This window comes from Coptis chinensis, chromosome 7, assembly GCF_015680905.1.
Source record: "Coptis chinensis isolate HL-2020 chromosome 7, ASM1568090v1, whole genome shotgun sequence".
Lineage (NCBI taxonomy): Eukaryota > Viridiplantae > Streptophyta > Magnoliopsida > Ranunculales > Ranunculaceae > Coptis > Coptis chinensis.
The window spans coordinates 50662897-50681560 of record NC_141462.1 but is presented as its reverse complement, the minus strand read 5'-3'; the positions used below and the strand labels follow the sequence as shown (position 1 = coordinate 50681560).

General features: G+C 37.1%; 1 protein-coding gene across 7 annotated transcripts; it reads left to right on the top strand.

Moving 5' to 3' along the window:
* Positions 1–15964: 15964 nt before the first annotated feature.
* Positions 15965–18426, top strand: LOC147487826 (uncharacterized). Of its 7 annotated transcripts, none has more exons than XM_086571664.1 (8): positions 15965–16048; positions 16352–16478; positions 17044–17121; positions 17194–17268; positions 17352–17390; positions 17851–17914; positions 17991–18089; positions 18184–18426. In XM_086571664.1, the coding sequence occupies exons 4-8, from the start codon at positions 17222–17224 to the stop codon at positions 18307–18309; spliced, it is 375 nt and encodes a 124-aa protein (XP_086427790.1). In that variant the 5' UTR covers positions 15965–16048; positions 16352–16478; positions 17044–17121; positions 17194–17221; the 3' UTR covers positions 18310–18426. The 7 variants fall into 7 exon arrangements, with proteins under 7 accessions (XP_086427790.1, XP_086427786.1, XP_086427791.1 ...); XM_086571660.1 differs by having other exon boundaries at positions 17340–17390; XM_086571665.1 differs by lacking the exon at positions 17044–17121.
* Positions 18427–18664: the final 238 nt, after the last annotated feature.

Sequence of the window (18664 nt, the reverse complement as noted above, 5' to 3'; positions counted from 1 at the left end):
CTTAAAGAGTTGTGCACTACTAGGCGTAAGACCAACATACCTAAAGACGCCTTTTTAACTGAACAGTTCCCAACTTTATCCGAAAATAATGGAATTGTTAAGTACAAGGACCCTGGTCGTCCTACTGTAAACAGGCTTTTGAAAATAGCTAGGCCTTTAACTAACTTGCTTTTGAAGGATGCAATCTTTGATTTTAATTTTAACTGTAAACAGGCTTTTGAAACCTTAAAAGCCGCCCTAACCATTGCACCTATTATACAGACCTCGATTGGTCTAAACCTTTCGAACTCATGTGTGATGCTAGTGACTATCACGGTTAGTCTTTGTCTTGGGGACGAAACTAGATAATAAGTCCACTGTTATTTATTATGCTAGTAAAATATTAAATGATGCTCAACGGAATTATACAACTCTGAAAAAAGAATTCTTAGTCATCATTTATGCTTTAGATAAGTTTCAGTCCTTATTTGGTTGGTTCTAAAACTTTAGTTTACACGGACCATGCAGACCATAGGTACCTTCTTGCAAAGAAGGATGCTAAGCGAGATTAATCCGATGGATTCTTCTCCGCAAGAGTTCACATTAGAAATAAAGGACAAAAAAAGGGGTCGAAAACGTGGTTGCCGACCACTTATCTAGACTTACAAATGACGATAGTAGTGATTACGAGTCCATACCGGACTCTTTTCCTGATGAGCATCTGTATGCTATTTTTTCATCACCATGGTATGGGGACATCGTAAATTATTTAGCGGCTGATGTTATGCCTTATAATTGGTCAAGAAATGAACGTAAGAAGTTCTTGGCCGAGTCAAGTTATACTCTTTGGGATGAGCCCTACCTTTTAAGTATTGTGCGGATCAGATTATTCGTCGTTGCATTCCCCAGTGGGAATATAATGAAGTTCTATCGTTCTGCCATGACAAAGAGTGTGGTGGCCACTTTAGTGGAATGAAAACAGCCGCTAAAGTTCTTCAATGTGGATTTTATTGGCCTACCCTTTTTAAGGATGCCCAAGTGCATTGCAAGGCGTGTATTCGTTGCCAACAACTTGGGCTTAATCACGGCGTAGTAATATGATGCCATTAAATCCAATCTTGATAGTAGAAATTTTTGATGTTTGGGGTATTGATTTCATGGGCCCTTTCCCTGTTTCCCACGGTTATATTTATATTCTAGTTGCGCCGGACTACGTGTCTAAATGGATAGAGGCCCTATCTTGCCGTAGCAATGACCATAAGACCGTTGTATTTTTATTAAAGAATATATTTTCTGTCGGTTTGGCATTCCTAAAGCCATCATTAGTGATGGTGGAACACATTTTACCAACGAGTTGTTGCATCCCTAGTGAAAAAGTATGGAGTTACACACAAAGTAGCAACTCCTTATCATCCACAAACTAGCGGCCAAGTAGAAGTTTCTAATAGGAAATCAAAAGATTTTAGAAACAACGATAAAACCCCGATAGGAAAGACCGGTCAAAACGTCTATCGGATGCCTTATGGGCGATAGAACTGCTTTCAAAACTCCTATAGGTATGTCTCCCTTTAGACTTGTATTTGGGAAACCATGTCATTTGCCCGTTGAATTAGAGCACCGTGCTCTATGGGCTATTAAAAGCCTTAACTTCAATATTGATGAGGCGGGTGTCAAACGCAAGTTACAATTAAATGAGCTTGAAGAAATCCGTAGCGATTCTTACGATCTCGCGAAGGATTATAAAGCTAACATGAAACGTTTTCATGATAAGCATATCTTGCGCAAAAAGAGTTGTGGTCGCATAAAAAGGTTTTGCTTTACAACTCCCGTCTACATATTTTCCCAGGGAAACTAAAAACCCGTTGGTCTGGTCCTTTTCTGGTTACTGAAGTCACCCCTTACGGGGCAATTACCTTGGTAAATCCCAAGGACAACAGTACCTTTCAAGTTAACGGTCAACGATTAAAACATTTTCACGAACTTCTGTCCCCTGATATAGAGGAAGTCCTTTTACAGGACCCTATCTATGAGGAATGACCCTTGTCATTGGTGTACTTCCTTTCACTTCCATTTAATGGTAAGTGCACCATTAAGGTAACCGGGCCCTCCCTATGGAGTGTGTGGCTGTAAGTACCGGATCCTAAGTCCACGGTTCACATATTTCACGTTTTCCACTCTTGCATGTTTTCTCGGATTTTTGAGTCATGTTTCTCTATGGTGTGAATTATGTCTTTATTTGCTTATTGTTTTTCCCAAAAAAAAAAAAATAATAATAATAATAATAATAATAGTTGTTTTCATTTTTAGATATAGATATATATCTAAACCCATAAAACTAGCAATCCAACAAGTCTTGGGAATCTGACTTTAAACGACCCATGTTAAAACAAATTTTGTGTTTAAAAATTTGTTTGGGGGTGGGAAATCAGTCTTTCCATCCGGATTGCTCGAACTTTTCATTTGTGTTGCTTAGGTCCATTAGTATACTTCATTGAGGTTGACGTCATCTAATTTAGAGTTCATTCGTTCGCATAACTTACGTCACACACACACTTCGAGGCGTTTTTCCACACTCTTATACGTCACCCATGGTTAGAATTGAGTGTTTTATGGATCATTGGATTGGAAATTCTCTACTGATCATTTCCATAACTCATTCGCCAAAATCGGGCCAGTAACAAAGCGGCAAATTGAATTTGAAATTACGCGAAAAATCGAAAAATTTCGGAATTCAAATTGGGCTTGGGCCCAAGCCGCACGCACACTGTGCGTCTCCTTCCTTCCCAAAAACGCAGTGTTTCCTATTCCACTCCCGCCGGCTACCATGGTTTAAAACAAACCCTAAACCAAATAAAAAAAAAAGGGAGAGCGAAAACCGAACTACACTCACGCCAAGTAATTCAATCCAACTGAAATCTTCTTCAAACCATTACCACAAACTACCCCAACAATTTTACAACTCCGAAAACAACCACCGTAACCACCACCGCCACCACCATTGTTTCTCGTTGTTTTTCATCAAACTCGCCTCCCCCACAGTCTACGAAACCATTAGTTGTCTAAGAAACTTCAATGGCGCTCCACGAAAGAATGTTGCCGAGCACGCGTTTGAGGCCGACCATTTCGCACCATTTTACGGCCAATATGATTAAGAGGGATTGGAACAGACTGTGGTATTCGACGAGGGAGTTCTATCACTATGATTTGGTAGAACAGTTTTATAAGAAACGAGAATTGGAGGGAAATAGGATTTTCATTAGGATAGCGAGGAACGATAAGGGAAGTAACGAGAGGCGGTTGTTGGGAGAGCTATTAGGAATCATGCCCAGAACCAACCTAGATCACGACCATTCGGGAATCCCATTATAATTTGGAGTTCCCGCTTTGATGAAATATACGGTCATAGAGGGTGAATACAATACGATATCTCATTGCGTTAAGCCAGACGACCAGAACCAATCAACCGGTCAGAGCTCGGTGGATTGGTAGGAACGCCCTCGGGAAAGACAAAGTCAAATGACATCGGACTTCGAGTTCCGACGTTCTCTGGATTTTGCAAACGAATGAGTGTAATTTCTGCATCCTCGGTTTAATTTTGAATGTGATTGGAGGAGTGGGAAAGAGCATGGCACCTCTTCCCGTATTGATTACTAAGATCATGCTCTCATTTAGAGTTTCGCAAAAATCTGCTCCTATTAAGATCAAATTGTATTCTAATGCAAGTATTTATAAGGAATGCATCCAAGAGACTTGGCCGTTGTCTGCAGAGGATGAAGTTGATTCGGATAATGAAGGGGAAGATATGACATGGTTGGTTGAGGATAATTTCGATAGTCATACTTCTAATTTAGAACGAATGATAATGCTTTTGAAACCGGTTTTGCGATCGCGGTTATCGTATCTGTGAAGATATCCGACATAGACAAATTGTAATTCGAAATAAGCAAAACGAACTTTCGGACGAGAGTTGAAATGCTCGAAAAAATTCGAGAAGATATCTTGTCTAAATTGGAGATTATCCACCGTAATCACCAAGCCCGATTATCACGATTACTCAAGACGAGATGGAAGCACATAGCTTGTTCAGGATAGAGATGCTACGACGTATGCCACTCGTGGACGAGTCTGTCTCAGCTGAGTCTGAGAGGCATGAGCGTCGTCGCCGCAGGCCAGATGGCTCAAGCCATTCTTCACCACGAACCGTCTCCATCTCGGGGACCATCTTCTTCACACTTAGGTGTTCACCATCGGTTGTGTCCTGTTATTTCATTGTTTTTTATTGTTTTGTTAGTGGAATTTTATTTCAGTAGTTAGATTTAAATGTTAAGTTGTTTGTTTTAGATTGCTTGGATTTCATATTATTTTAATATAATTTATTTTGATCATCTTTAAGTAAAGGTTGTCTTGGAGCAAAAGTTGAAAATTAGGCCGATATCGGCATATCTATGATTTTTTTGTAGTGGTAGCATGATATGTAGGAGAGTTTAGAAGTTACTATTCTAAACCAAGTTTAAAAGATACCGTGGTTGTTAGGAAATCAAAACTATGGTTAGTTTCCGTTTTCGGTTTGGCGCTTTTCTATTTCCGAATTGCCTTTAAAACAATTTAGCAACTTGCCGATTCGTTTTGGAAACCCGAACCTATTTAAACTTCCATCATTCTACACTCACAACCCACACTACACCCCACAATCATCTCTCACCTTTCACTCCAAGCTTTTTCTTCTTGTTTTCTTGTAAACTTCGGTTTAGATTCTTACGAAGCCAGCCTTCGCCGCGTTCGGCGCTAAGCGCGCCTCTATATACATACACTGCCATAAATTTTTTTTTTTTCAAGGAGCGCCCGGCAAACAAAACATCAGTAATTCCAAAACCTACGAGCGACTCACGCCTATCTATAATGAAGCCCATCCCTCCCGTAAGCCGCGAAAATTCCAATTTTCCGAGGTTTCTTCCAGTTTTCGCAGCCTATTCTACTGAGTAGTTTTGAGATGACACCTCCTATAGTGATTCCCGAACAGTCATTTGAAGACTTGATGGGAACCGATACCTATGGAGCATCGTTCATGGCCGGATCGTCGCGATTAGGATGGCGGCATCTTCTGGTGAGTGATGACGATTCTTTTTCACCTAAGCTAACTGAATTCTTCTATAATAATATTACTTTTTTTTGTACCCAAGAAGGAGAACAAAAATTTTCCCTTGCTATTGATGGCACGACTATGGAATTCAGTAAGCAATTGATAGCTTTGGTTTCGGGGTTGCCATTACCTGACCCTATGCACACGTGGGGATATATGACAGATAACTCATACCTATATGAATATGCCTATTTCCATGAGTATTATGGGGGAGGGGTGTTTCGTATCATGGACCAAGACCAATATAACATCGCCCTGAGTAGCCTATCGCTGAATGTAGGCACAACCATGTTGTTCATCATGATGAACATTCTAGGGGAACGGCAGTTTACTTCTGCCAATAATACCGCTGGTGACGTTTTCCTTGCTTTAGCTGAGGGACGTCGTCGGTATGACATTCCCCGAGTTTTAGTTGCTACTCTGAAGCGAGGCCATACCTTGAGGCATAAGTACCTTCTTATGCCTGTCTTGGTTTGCCGCGATTATGCTTGGCGCTTTGCCTACCACCCATATTCTCGTACCACGATTACCGACAGTTGGGAAAGGGTCGAAACCATGAGACCCACCAATCGTGGGTAAGATCATTCCGAGCCATGACTTGGCGGGATGGCGAGTGTGCAACCACATTTGGTTGCCCCTTACACCCCATCGGACCAAGTAACACTAGAGAGGTTAGCACTAGTTGATGATACACGGACGGAAGGTGGCAAGTTGTTATGGCATGGCAGGGATCGCGAAAGAACCTCATATAGAAGAGGAGGATGACGAAAATGCCGGGGTGCGGGTAAGTTTTTAGGAGTGTCCGCTTATGTCCCAAGAAATTTCATTCTCATTAACCCCATAATGGGTGGAACTCTTATAGAGTTCGTCGGTTTTTTATATTACTATATTTGTATGTTTTAACCTTGTTTTGCGATGTTCCTGAATTTCACGCTACTTCAATGGTATTTTTCCTACCCTCTTTATTTAAATGCTTTGAGGACAAAGCATGCTTCTTGTTTGGGGGGCATAGAAACACGTGTAATTAAGACATCCTGTTAGGATATAGATATGTATAATATGCACTTGTTTTCTAGTTAAAATTTCAAAAATTCAAAAATATAAATAAAAAGTATGCTATACACTTAGGAATATTGGTATTGTTTTCTTTCTCTATGCTCTTAACAATTTAGAAGTCTCACATAGCTTTTGTATCAGAATAATTGTTAGAAACTTAGGTTAATATGTAGGTAATAATCTTTGCATCTATCTATAAATTTATTACATGAGTATCTATGATTGTTAGCAGTAAGTTTCTGAAATCTAGGCTAGAGTACTTATTCTACAAATCCTGTGGAGAATATAGCCTAAAAGCCTTATATGAAGCTAAACATTTGAGAAATGACACAAGGGAGAAGTAAAATCCGGATAGAGAAATCACACGTCCACTTGCTTGATCACTAAACCATATCCTAAGCGAGAATTTAGGCCCTCTTTCGATCGATATAGCCAGAAATTCAAACCTATGAATTAGTTTCCGCTTAGTAAGCCCCTCCGAGCCTTTCCTTAGCCTTTCATAAACCAAAATTCCTTTACCCCTCGCTACAAAAACAAAACAAAATAAAAATATAAATCAACCTACCCAATTTAGAATAAGTCCGAGAATAGAATGAGGAAGAAAGAAAAAGAGAAAACCCGTTGTAAACAAAAATTAGTAGTTGCTTTTCCTTAAAAGAAAAGAAGTTTCCATCCAAGAAAGAAAAAAAAATAGAAATAAATAAAAACTCCAAAAATAGAATAAAGGGAGTCAAAAGCCAAAGAAAAGAAAAAGAAAAATATGGCTAAGGATGGAAACAAAGTATAGAAGCAAAAGAAAATAACAAGGTTTTCTCTAAGTTAGATAATATGAAGACTCTATTATCTCAGACTTGTCCTTTTGAATATCCATTTCCTTCCTTCTTAAACCATCTCCTAATCCCCGCAACACCTAATAAAGACCTCTAGCTCAGTTAGGAATAGGTTAGTGTGATACTAAGTGGTAGATGTGTTTGATCGACTCCAGCTTCCTTGTGTGTCATTGAGATTGTAAGGTAAAGTGTGCCCACTGCACACTGGAGTAGCGAAACTTGAGTGGAAAAATCAGAGTGGTTTTTGTCTTGACATTTATGTGAGGACCTACTTAAGGACGCTTATTCGAAGTTTTCAGAAATGGACCTGCTATTACATTTCATAGTATTACTCATTGTTATATGTTTATTTTAGATGATTGATTATTATGCATATATTAGCTTAGGGTTCCGACCGGTTATTCTTATGTATTTGCTAGTGAGATGTATAGATAGTTGAGACATGAATGAGAAAACAATAGTTTTATTTCTTAGTCGTTGTAGTATAGATGAAGTTTGTGAGTACCTTCATCGAAAAACTCTCCACGAGGCTATAACTTGTCCACTAGGGAATTCCTAGTGGTTTAAGGCCTTGTTGCATATGGTCAATGCAATCGCACTCAGCGAGACGAGAGTATATAGAACTCCATTTTTGGTCACTTATGCTAATTTCTCATATTTGCTTGAGGACAAGCAAAATGCTGTTTGGGGTGGTTGATAAGAGCCCAAAACTGTAGTTTTAACCCCTTAGCAGTCATACTTTTTAGACCAATTATGTGAGTAATAAGTAAAAGTTAATACTGATTACGTGTTTTATGTATTTTAGGCTTCAAAGTCAATTATGTGCGTGAATGTGCCACTTTGATGAGATAAAGGAGCAATGGTTGGTTACTAAGGAGTTCGGTGATTAAAGGCCAAGATTCAAGAAGACAAAGCCTTTGTAAAGCCCTCGGTCAAAAGATGAAAAGTCAAAGTCCACGCAGAAGTAAATTGCACAAAAGCAAAGAGAACTTCAAAGACCATATCTTTGGACTCGGACCTTGAATTGGGCCTACCTTATGTCAAAACGACCGGCTCGGAAAGAGCTTTCCAATGGACCAACCCTTGACCCAATCAGAGGAGTAGAAGTGGACAAAAAGTCTGCTGAAGCCAACTACAAATTGAAGAGGCCTTTTGGATCGAAAGAATTGAGTTTTGGGCCGATCCTCCGCCCAAAAACATGACTCCAAGCCCATGCACGATTTTTGGATCGAACATATAAAACCAAAGCTTAGCTCTTTGTTAATGATAGCTAGTTAGACCTAAAATAATATAGATAAATCTAGATCTGTTTTCATTAATTAATTTAAGTTTTAGTTCCATTTTCAGGTTCTTGTTTTAGATTAAGTCTTTGAATCATTATTCTTGATTGATTAGATAAATAAAAAATAGTTATTTTAGCAAGTTCGAATTGTGGTATTTCAATTTATAGATCTAGTTTTAATTATTGTTGGTTACCATTTCTTAGTTGTTAATTAGAATTTAATCATTGTTTAGTTTAGATTAAATAGATTTCGAATCTTGATATTATGTTTAGTTATAATAATATGGGAAATGATGTTGTGATGACTCAAGGCTAAAACATCCATTAGAGGGGTTGATGAAGCCTTGATGAAACTTAGTTGTTTAGTATAGAATCGTTGTAGAATCTATTCCACTCTAGAAGGTCGTGTTTCGGCCATGAGAATGGGTGGGCTTACCTCACATGCTAGTTAGTACTTGGTAGAAATGCCATGAACACTAGGGATTAGACTCGAAATTCTTGCCGCGGAAAACGTAAGAATCGAGATAATGACAATCTATAATGGGTTATTAAGTTGGATTCGAGGTGGATTTAATTCCCTCTATTTCTTTATCTAGATTCAAACAATCGTTATTTCCGTAGCTTTTCATTAGATTAACTTTAGTTTATATTTTATCTTGTTATTTATTATATTATTATATCTTGTTATTTAAATTAACGCGTCTTGTTAGCATAACATTTCGTAAAGCTCTCATTAGACTTAAGACTGATTTCTTAGACTTAGAAAACAATCCATGCTAGGGAACTAGGAGTGGAACGAACTTCCTACTCCACTTAGTGCAATTCGCATCGAGAGTAGAAGCTTTGATAATTGAGATTAAAAGATCAGTTTTAGTTTACTTACGTTTTGAATTCATCGTTCATTTCGTAGGTAAACTATTCATTTTATATTTATCACTATGGCCTCTAGCTAGACTAGCCACTAAAACCTTGGGAATGTCATATAGGAAACGTCCAACAGCTAAAGCAAGGAAAACGTCACCAGCGGTACTATGTGCAGAAGTAAACTGCCAATCTCCTAAAATATTCATCATAATGAAGAACATGGTAAAACCTACGTTCAGGGACAGGCTACCAAAGGATATGTTATACTGCCCTCGGTCCATTACACGAAAAAACCCTCCCCCATAAGTCTCATGAAAATACTTATAGTTATAAAGGTATGCATTATTATTCAGATATCCCCATGAGTTTGTAGGAACAGGCATAGGCATTCTGATAAGAACCCAAAACTGTAATATTAAACCCCGAGAGACATAGCATTTTGGTCGATTATGTGTTTAATAATCATGTAATAATTATATTTTCGTACTTTTGCAGGTTTCCGCATTTAAAATGAATAGAATGATAAAACATGCATCGGCACGGAATACTTGAATATTTGAAGTTTCCCACTCAACCCCAAAGAAGCCCAACAAAGCCCTACTAGAGCCGGGTTTCCAAAAGAACAAAACCAAAGCGAGCGGGTCCACATATAAAGAAGTAGCAAACTTCCGAAGCTCACATCTGATAAATTGGGGTGCCGAAGTTGGCTAGTGAACTGCCAGAGTGACCAGGGCGACAAACTCTACGCAAAGACAGAAAGTTGTAAAAACGTCAAAATCAGTGCCGCCACTGGACATACTAAGTGGACCCACTCTGTGGGCTCAAAAGGCATGACGAGTCAGCATAGGCAGGTGGCAAGTGATGGTTTTAATTTGGTGCCACCTCGCAACATAGAAGACACGTACCAATTCAAACCAGGTGTTTTGAATTGAAATTGGCTAAAAAACAAAACCTTAACAAGCAAAATGACAAAATTTAAAACAGGTAAAAACAAAACTTTGATTCTCAAAGTTTTGAACGTTTCAATTAGCTAACAAACAAAAGCCAATTAAATCCTTCACGAGACATCAGCCTATATATATGAGGGGGTAGCCTTTGATATTCTTCCTTCAGCATTTTCATGCTCTAGCATCCGCTTAGCAATTAGTTAGTTTTATTTCAGCACTTACATTCCGTCATTTTCATTCCAGCAACTTAAATACTGTAAGTCATTTTACCCTTAATTACAGTCATTTCTTTTCTAGTGTAATTCGTGTCCTGCATTTATTTACTTAATGTATACAGCAAGTTTTATTATTCCTTCAATGACCATGAGCTAATCCCCCCCCTCAGGGGGAGGGTTATGCTGCTCGTGTGAGAATCCGGATTGACTCTTTAATATTCTAGAATCACTACTTAGGAATTAGGCATAGATTAGGCATCCGGTCCCAAAATGACTGAGACTGTACAAATTTGGAGTGCTGATGCTCCAATACAGTCTTATGCGCAACCTAAAATGTCTCGTGCGTGACTCCATGGTGTCAAACAGCTCTCCAATTTGTCCAGCTGATGTGGAATCGAGCCAGGAGCTGAAATGATATTCCAGAGATGAAATATTAGTTCAACTTCTTATGCTAGTACGATGCGGCTTAGAGATGTGGGCATGCGCTAGGGATCAATACTCGACGTCGTCTCCGAACATGAGACGAATTAAAGATGTAGTGATGTGGTAATATAAACTGTTGAAAAAATGATTCTTGCATGAGTATGACTAACTCTCTCCCTGTTTCTCTAGCTTGTTTACCTACATATAAATCACCGTAGTAATTTACATTATTTGCATTATCGTTAATTTAATTAAAACCAACTAAAAAACCTAAAATCCTACTCACCAAAAGTTGTAATTCCAGTTGTGAACCTTTTCCGAGCCCTAAGGTTTGGACGATCCCTTACTCGACCTATCCTACCAAACCCACGTCAGTAAGGTAACTTGACTAAAACATACGACTATACGGACTTTGGACTTTGGACTTTGGTCTTTGGACTTCGGACTTCAGACTGTGGACCTCGGACTTAATCAAGAAAACCAATAAACGTTCGGATAAAAATTTGTTTTATCAAATGGCGCCGCTGCACGCCGAAGGACTCTGGACTTAACGTAATAACTGGAACACATCACGTCCCCTACCTCTTCATTTTTTTTTTAATTTCCAATTCTTTTGCAATACTAATGTATTACGTATTTGTTTGCCCCAACTTTTTCTACTAACAGATATCTGTGAACCAGATCTTGTTTATTTCTATTAGCACAGTTTAAGTATTCCGTAGGAACTTGATGTACTGAACTGACAAAAGAGTGTCGGACGAGACTAAATTAGTAACGCGCAAGACTAACCTGGAGTATCAACACTCTGGTTTTCAGGTACATGCCACTTTCCTTTTCAGTACTCTTTTGGACTCTCCTGTCTAGTTTTTCCAGTAAGTTCACAAGCTCGGGAGTTAGTTCGATCGTGTACGAGGAATCGCGGGATGCTAGGTTTCAAATTCTTAAACTCCTCAAACTTTGTCAAGGATAATATTTGGTTGTTACTATAACCTGTTTTACCTTGCATGTTTGTGTATTGGCATAAGAACTCTTTGCATATAAATGTGATTCGTCATTACATATTCACGTTAACACGATCAATATGATTCGAATATATTTGGATGTAAGTGTAGTTTCAAACCACCTGCTTAGAATATTTTTGTATATGTATGTTAAATCAATTTACGTACGTGGTATTCATTTGTATGAGTTCGTTCTCGACATCCCCTAGCTCACATATAACTTACATATAGTTGTACGTATAAGTAATATAGATTTGCATGTGTAGACTTTCTGCGTAAACTAGTATATGTTAATTAGTTTCTATTTTGGCATCTATCGTTTTTAATTGCATATTTCGTAATCACGTCTCCATAATACATTAATTACGTAAAATAAAAAAAAAAAAAAAAAAAATCATAGTAATTAAAAATTTCATCTAAATCATCTTAATAACACCCCGCATAATCACTACTACAGAATGACACATATACCACGGTCAATAAAAACGTTTATACCACGGTTCTTCCAAAAACCGTGGGAAATACTTATATACCACGGCGGAAATTTCTTTGGTCATTGGTTTACTAGTATATGCCACAGTTACATGAAAACCGTGGGATAAGTTGGGCCATATACCATGGTTAGTTTTTTTTTTCAGCATGAGAGTACTCCACATCCCCACTACCTTAAACATAAACAGTGGTATATAAATTTTCCACTTTCTACCGTGGTTTATGATTTTATGCCAAATAGTCAAATACGCGAAAAAAAAATACACAGTACAAACTCATTCAAATTGGATTCCCGCTATTCTCTCGGTCTCTCCCCACAACTTCTACAGTTCTACGACTCTTAGGATTCCCGCAATAGTGAGAAAACCCACAGTCACTACACCATAATAGTGCAAAGAATTGGATTTCTTCTCGACCTCAACTCAAGAATACAACAAAGAGAAACCATTCCCTCTTAACTTCACATGATGTTTTCTCTATGTTTCTTGATCTATTCGAATTCCACCTCATTTTCGTTCATCTTCCCCAAATTTCGATGAAATTGAACTAAAGGAAGCAGTTTTTGTTCATCTCAATTTCTTCATCTCAGACAAAAGTACCATCTTTTCGATTTTTTAAGGTATCCATACTACTACTTTCAACGAAGTTCAGTTTTGTCTTTCGCTATTTTGGTTTTGTAATTCTTGAATTCATTTTCTAGGGTTTATAAATTTCTTGTTGATTGAGTTTTAAATTTTATTATTTTTACCAAATATATCACCGTCATGGGGACTAAGAGATTACCGTATCCTCGGCGGGGTCTTTGATCTTGTCCATCGTATGTCTTTGTAAGTCATCGTGGGCACATTGAAGGTATTTCTATCTTGCAATGGCTTTTTGGTGATGTTATTTAGTATAACTACTCTTACGCTTCGAACTCATTGGGATTTGAGTATGCAGGTGGCAAACTTCTTTTAGAGTTGAACCGGTTTTGCAACCTTGGTGGTTACTTCGCGGTGGTCTCTACTCGGTATGCCGGTCGGCGTAAGATGTTGAAATCTAGACAGGTATATTACGTTTCTAGTTGTCTGTTTTGAATAGGGAATTGATAGATTGCTAACTCTGTTATGAAATTGATGCAGCCATGTCTGCTATCAAGGCCGATCCCTTGTGCTACGAGGTATATAGCTTTTGAGATTTAGTTGTATTGAGTCTTTTCAATCGTTTGATGTCACACTCATCTGACTCATTTCTAATTGAAGTAATGATTATGCACTTTATGATATTGTCTTACATTCCTCGGTGTATTTCAGGCTTTGGAACCACTACACCAGATGAAGCAATTTCTAACAATTGCATTTTTTCATTTGTAACACTTACTCAGCCGTTAGTAAATTAATGACAATTAGCATTCTGTTACCTTATCTAAGAGAAAACATAAACAAAAAGAAGGAAAGGGTTGCCGCCGCGACTGCCACGGTAAGTAATCATCTTCCTCTCTGATTTCTTCCTCGATTTCTCCCTTTTCAATTAAGTGGATTAATAAGATATATTTGTTGAGTCATGGTTCTATACAGCTCCTAATTATCCCCCTTCACGGGAGTTTTATTTACAGATTGACATTGTTTTATTGCTTGATTTTGATAAATTAGGGATTTTGGTTTTTGATAATATTGTTTGTAAAAGTTAAAATGAGGACTACTTTTTTTTTTTTTTTTTTTTTTAGGTTAGTTTGATTTTACCCCTTTCATGCAAATTTCCATTTTTACGTCACTCCAAACTTTAGGATTATATAGGGCAAGGAAAATAACTTTCTTGATTTATCTTTTTTGTTTATGGAAATATGTAAAGTATTTGAACTCTATTTTATCTCTTGTTGATTTATAGCAATTTGTTGAGGTATATTAATGTGTGGGAATTGTAGGGTTTGATTTTTCTTTTCTTGTTAATTCATGGCCTACCTTGAAGCCCCACTGAAATTAGGTTTCAAACCTAAAGTTTTCTTTGTCCCATGTAGCCATGACTAAATGAATGCCCTTTTGTAATCGATTTCTAAATTTTGCAATGTCAAACTGTTGGTAAAGTTAGAAGTGAAGGAGTGTGGTAGAATTGCAGTGAAAAATTTAAGACATTAGTTTATTCACTTTGATAAGTTTTTTTTTTATATACAGCTTTTTGTACTAAAGTTGCATTTGGGTGGTCCAAATTTTGTGGAAAACGTTAATATCTCCCGAAATCGAAAAGTTGCATACCCATCCGATGTAGCAGATAGTCAAGTTGATTCCGAGATTAACTTGAATGCCTCCGAGATGGATGGAAATTGCAAAGGTACTCTTTTATATGTAAATGTTTTATTAGAATCCTATCCCCTTTTCTCATGTCTTTTCATGATGTTTTGTATTTCTCAATTGTATTTCGAGAGAGTGAAGTGTTCATTCCGCTTTGTACGAATAGTAATGTTTTCAAACCAACGCCGAGCATATTATAGAGGGTAGTTATAGGGGTAATGGGTAGAGTTATAAGTGTCATTGTCAAGATAGTTTATTTATTTAACTCTTGCTAAATTAAGAAGGGGAAACAAATGAGGAGGCTCTGTTAATCGGTAAGTAAGCTAGAGGTGCTCATAGTGAACCTTAGTGCATTTGTATAAAAGGTAGTCGCCTACTTTTATTTTGGTGCTGAAAATAGTGGTTGCTTTGATATTTCTCCCTTCAGATGGGCATTTCAGCTTATGGTTGTTTGAAGTCGAAAATCATGATTTACTTCATCTTTATCGGGCCGATTCTTGTTGTTAGTAAAATTGAGAATGCCTTTTCTTTTCAACTATGGTTTGAAGTGATCCATTAGACCATTGCAACAAGAAGACTTGGGTGCCCGCCACATATACAAACCGATTTAACAAAAAATTGGTTTATGCTAATAGAAAAATGGTTTATGCTAACTGGTCATTTCATATACTCAACTTTTTTATATTCAACTATACAAAGGAGAATGGGCCATGTGAGGAGTGATTCACAAATTTGTTTCTTTCTATGGATGGGCTTACTATTAGTTCCCATTTTCTGTGTGCAACTATGGGTTGGGAATTGGTAACTAAATAAGTTTGGAACATAGTTGACGCCCTATAAGTAGCATTTTTATTTCTTAGTCATCATTAATAGAAGCTATGCCATTCATGGTTATATGATTTGTGTTAGATTAGTCTTTTATGTTAGAACTTGCTGATTGCTTTGTTTGAAAGGATTTTTGTTTGCAGTATGCACTGTTTGGTCAGTTTATGGTCTTTACTAAATAGTTGGTCTGCATCTTGGAAGTGGATAGATAGTAGTAATAATATATATAGTATAGCATGATTGCAGACATATGCATCTTGTAGCTTCCGATTTTAGATTTTAGTCTCATCTTTGTTGTTTTATTTGCCTTGTTGCCTATCACTTACCAGCTGGATCAGATGGTTCAAGGCTTATTTTTTCATTGGCTTGTTTACCACTTAGTTACTTCAAATTGGCTTCTACATGTTGTTAATTTCCAATTCTATCTCGTCTTCCTTTATGATTTAAAACGTAATGTGTTACACCTCGCATACCTAATTTCTTATACTGTTTATCTAGGAAATATAAAATTATTGAACGAATATCCTTGTGCTTGAGAAAATGTTATTTTCATTGACAAGGGTTGTGAGTATATTTACCCCTATCTTACTCTGCCAATGCAAACGTAAGAAAGTTTTTGCATTGCCAGTTCGAAGCCCAAACAAAGGAGGAAGGAGGTTGGACGTCTCTTTCTAAACAAAGTATATATGTGTATACAACATGTTGGGCTTGTGGTTAATATATCAAGGTAATGGTGGTATTCTGGCTGTGATGCTTGTCATTTTTTTTTTTTGAATGTAGAATCAATGTTATGCTAGTTTTTTTTTTGCTAATGTGTAGATGTGCCATATGGTAATTTAGTGTCTATATTTTGATGAATTGGTGGAGTCTATCACATGCATTGGCAATGGCAGTTTCTGGGGGATTGTATGTGGGGTAGTGAAAGGTGAGGTAACTATTAAACTTGTTAAAGTGAGATCTGCGAGGTTTTTATTCCTTGGTTGCCACACCTTTGTTCTTTAATTACTAAGCTTTTTAATAAACTTTGCAGGTTCCCACTCAGATTTCTCTGGGCCAACTTCTAGAAGCACAACTTGTATTGCAATTGTTCCGAAACAACCGTTGTTGTTGTCGCAAATGCTGGTGACTATCATTGTGTGATATCAAGGAAGGGTGAGGTAACTATTAAAATTGGCACAATCTTATTAACATGTGATGCTTTTGTAAACATGTGTTAGAAGCTATTCATATTGTTACAAGTTTGGGTAGTTGATAGCCGCTTCAAACTTGCCTTATCTCCCCGCTGATTAGTTTTGGTAGTTGATGTTGTTGCCTCGTCGATAGGGTTCTTTTATATTCAAATACCGCAAGTATCCAGGCTCATGTTGGTATTTGATGTTGCATTTTTTTTTTTCTGTAGCCAAATTATGTTTTCCAGGGGGGGATGGTTAACTCATTAATTTTTATTGTGGTGAGGTCAGTGCTTTTACCCGATTTTGTTAAAATTTTAGAAGTACTATTTATGGTAATACAATTCAGTCCTCTTTTTGTGTCATTTGCTTGGTATGTGGTAGCACTGGATTAACATAGAAATGGGATTGCTTATGGAAAGTATGCTCTCTAAAAGTCTTAAATTGGTGAAATAGTTTAGTCCTCCACATTAGTAAGTGTCACCCCTTGAGAATGGGCAAAGTTGACTCTCTATTTGGTGACTCGACATTGATGGTGGTATATGTTTGACAGTTCTTTTGGTGGGAAGTTGGAATGCAACAGATATTGCACATCCATCGGCCTGGCATTTATGTTTGTTGGGGATGCTTGGTATGGGTTGTCAATTGTAGTTTAATTTTCTACACGATATTTAATTTATCTGAGGAAATGCAATTTCGATAGGGTGATAGCAAAGGATCTGTGAAGGGTCATGGTAGAAAAGAGGTTGCTGCAGTTCAATCGGGTCAAAGTTCCCAGGTATTATTACATTTCAATGGTCTTTTGGGATTTAAAGAGTTGTTGTAAATATGGGTAATTGAATTTCACAGCTCACTCATCAGGGATCTTTTGGGCAAGGGGCAAGCTACATCAACTCTCCGGTAAGGACACCCTCTCTGATATTACTTTTTTTTATTGCAGTGCAACTTAGGAAGTAAATGATTGATATATTTTTTTCTTGGTTTTCCATTCATATTAATTTGGTTTTGAAGATACTGCGAACCACCTTATTCCTTTTTGTTTCATAATGTGTCAAGTTGATGATTATCATTGATCATCCTTACCATAAAAAAATGTTAATTTATGGATGGAGTAAATCGTCTGATGAGGGACCTACTTGTTTACCCCTGGTGGTGTTTTGCTTTAATCTTTATAGTTTCTTCGATTCTCTTTCAATGCATCTATTCTCAAACCTCTTGGCAGCCATGTGTGAGGTGAAAACCTGTATGTACAAACTATGTGGGAGTGAATCATGTTTCGCTTAATAGAACGTAGCTTAGTTTCTATTGGTTGTCTCTAAACCTTGTGAATTAAATATTTTGCATTTATCTTATTGTGAAGTGCGGTCATCACATTGCAAAGGGTTGATGGGAAACAAGTTCCGCTGAAGTGGGACAAGATCAAGGTAAACAAATCCTACACATTATTATCTTTTTCTTTGAAAAATATATGTTTACATATGTTGTGAGTCTATATGTTAGGGCCCATATCAAACAGGTGGCACAGAGTGTGGGTATTATACAATGAAGTTTATGAGGGAAATAGTAGAAGCTTGTTCAACTGGATCATTTGAAAATAAGGTATTCGAAAGTTTTGAAAAACACTTTATTTGGCTCAACGACTTCGCCTTATTCTTATATAGTAACTCCACATGTTGTGTTTTGACTCATCCAGATAACAAATTTAGAACTGAAGGAGACATACACGCAAGATGAACTTGACGGTGTTCGACTCGATATTATTCAATTCATCCAGGAAAATGGGGTGTTTCAGTCGGAAGCAAATGAGGATGAGTTTTAGCTATGTTCGGATCCCTCCAGTTTAATTTATGAGTCTTACCTTTTTAATTTATGAAAAGGAATTTGAAGTTTGTTTTCTTAGTGCACTCAAAAAATTAATGGAAGTTTTTTTTTATTATTATCTTTTTTTGCAATGTTTGATAGTTTATTGTACATTTTGGAATTTGTTGGGAAGATGGAAATGTTGTATGTAGGTAGGTCAGGTAAATTTTGTTATGCAGGTTCGGTTTTTAAGTGGAAGACTGTTACTAGCATTATTATTAAAAAAAAAAAAAATATATATATATATATATATATATATATATATATATATATATATATATATATATATACCACGGTTTGGCATAAACCGTAGT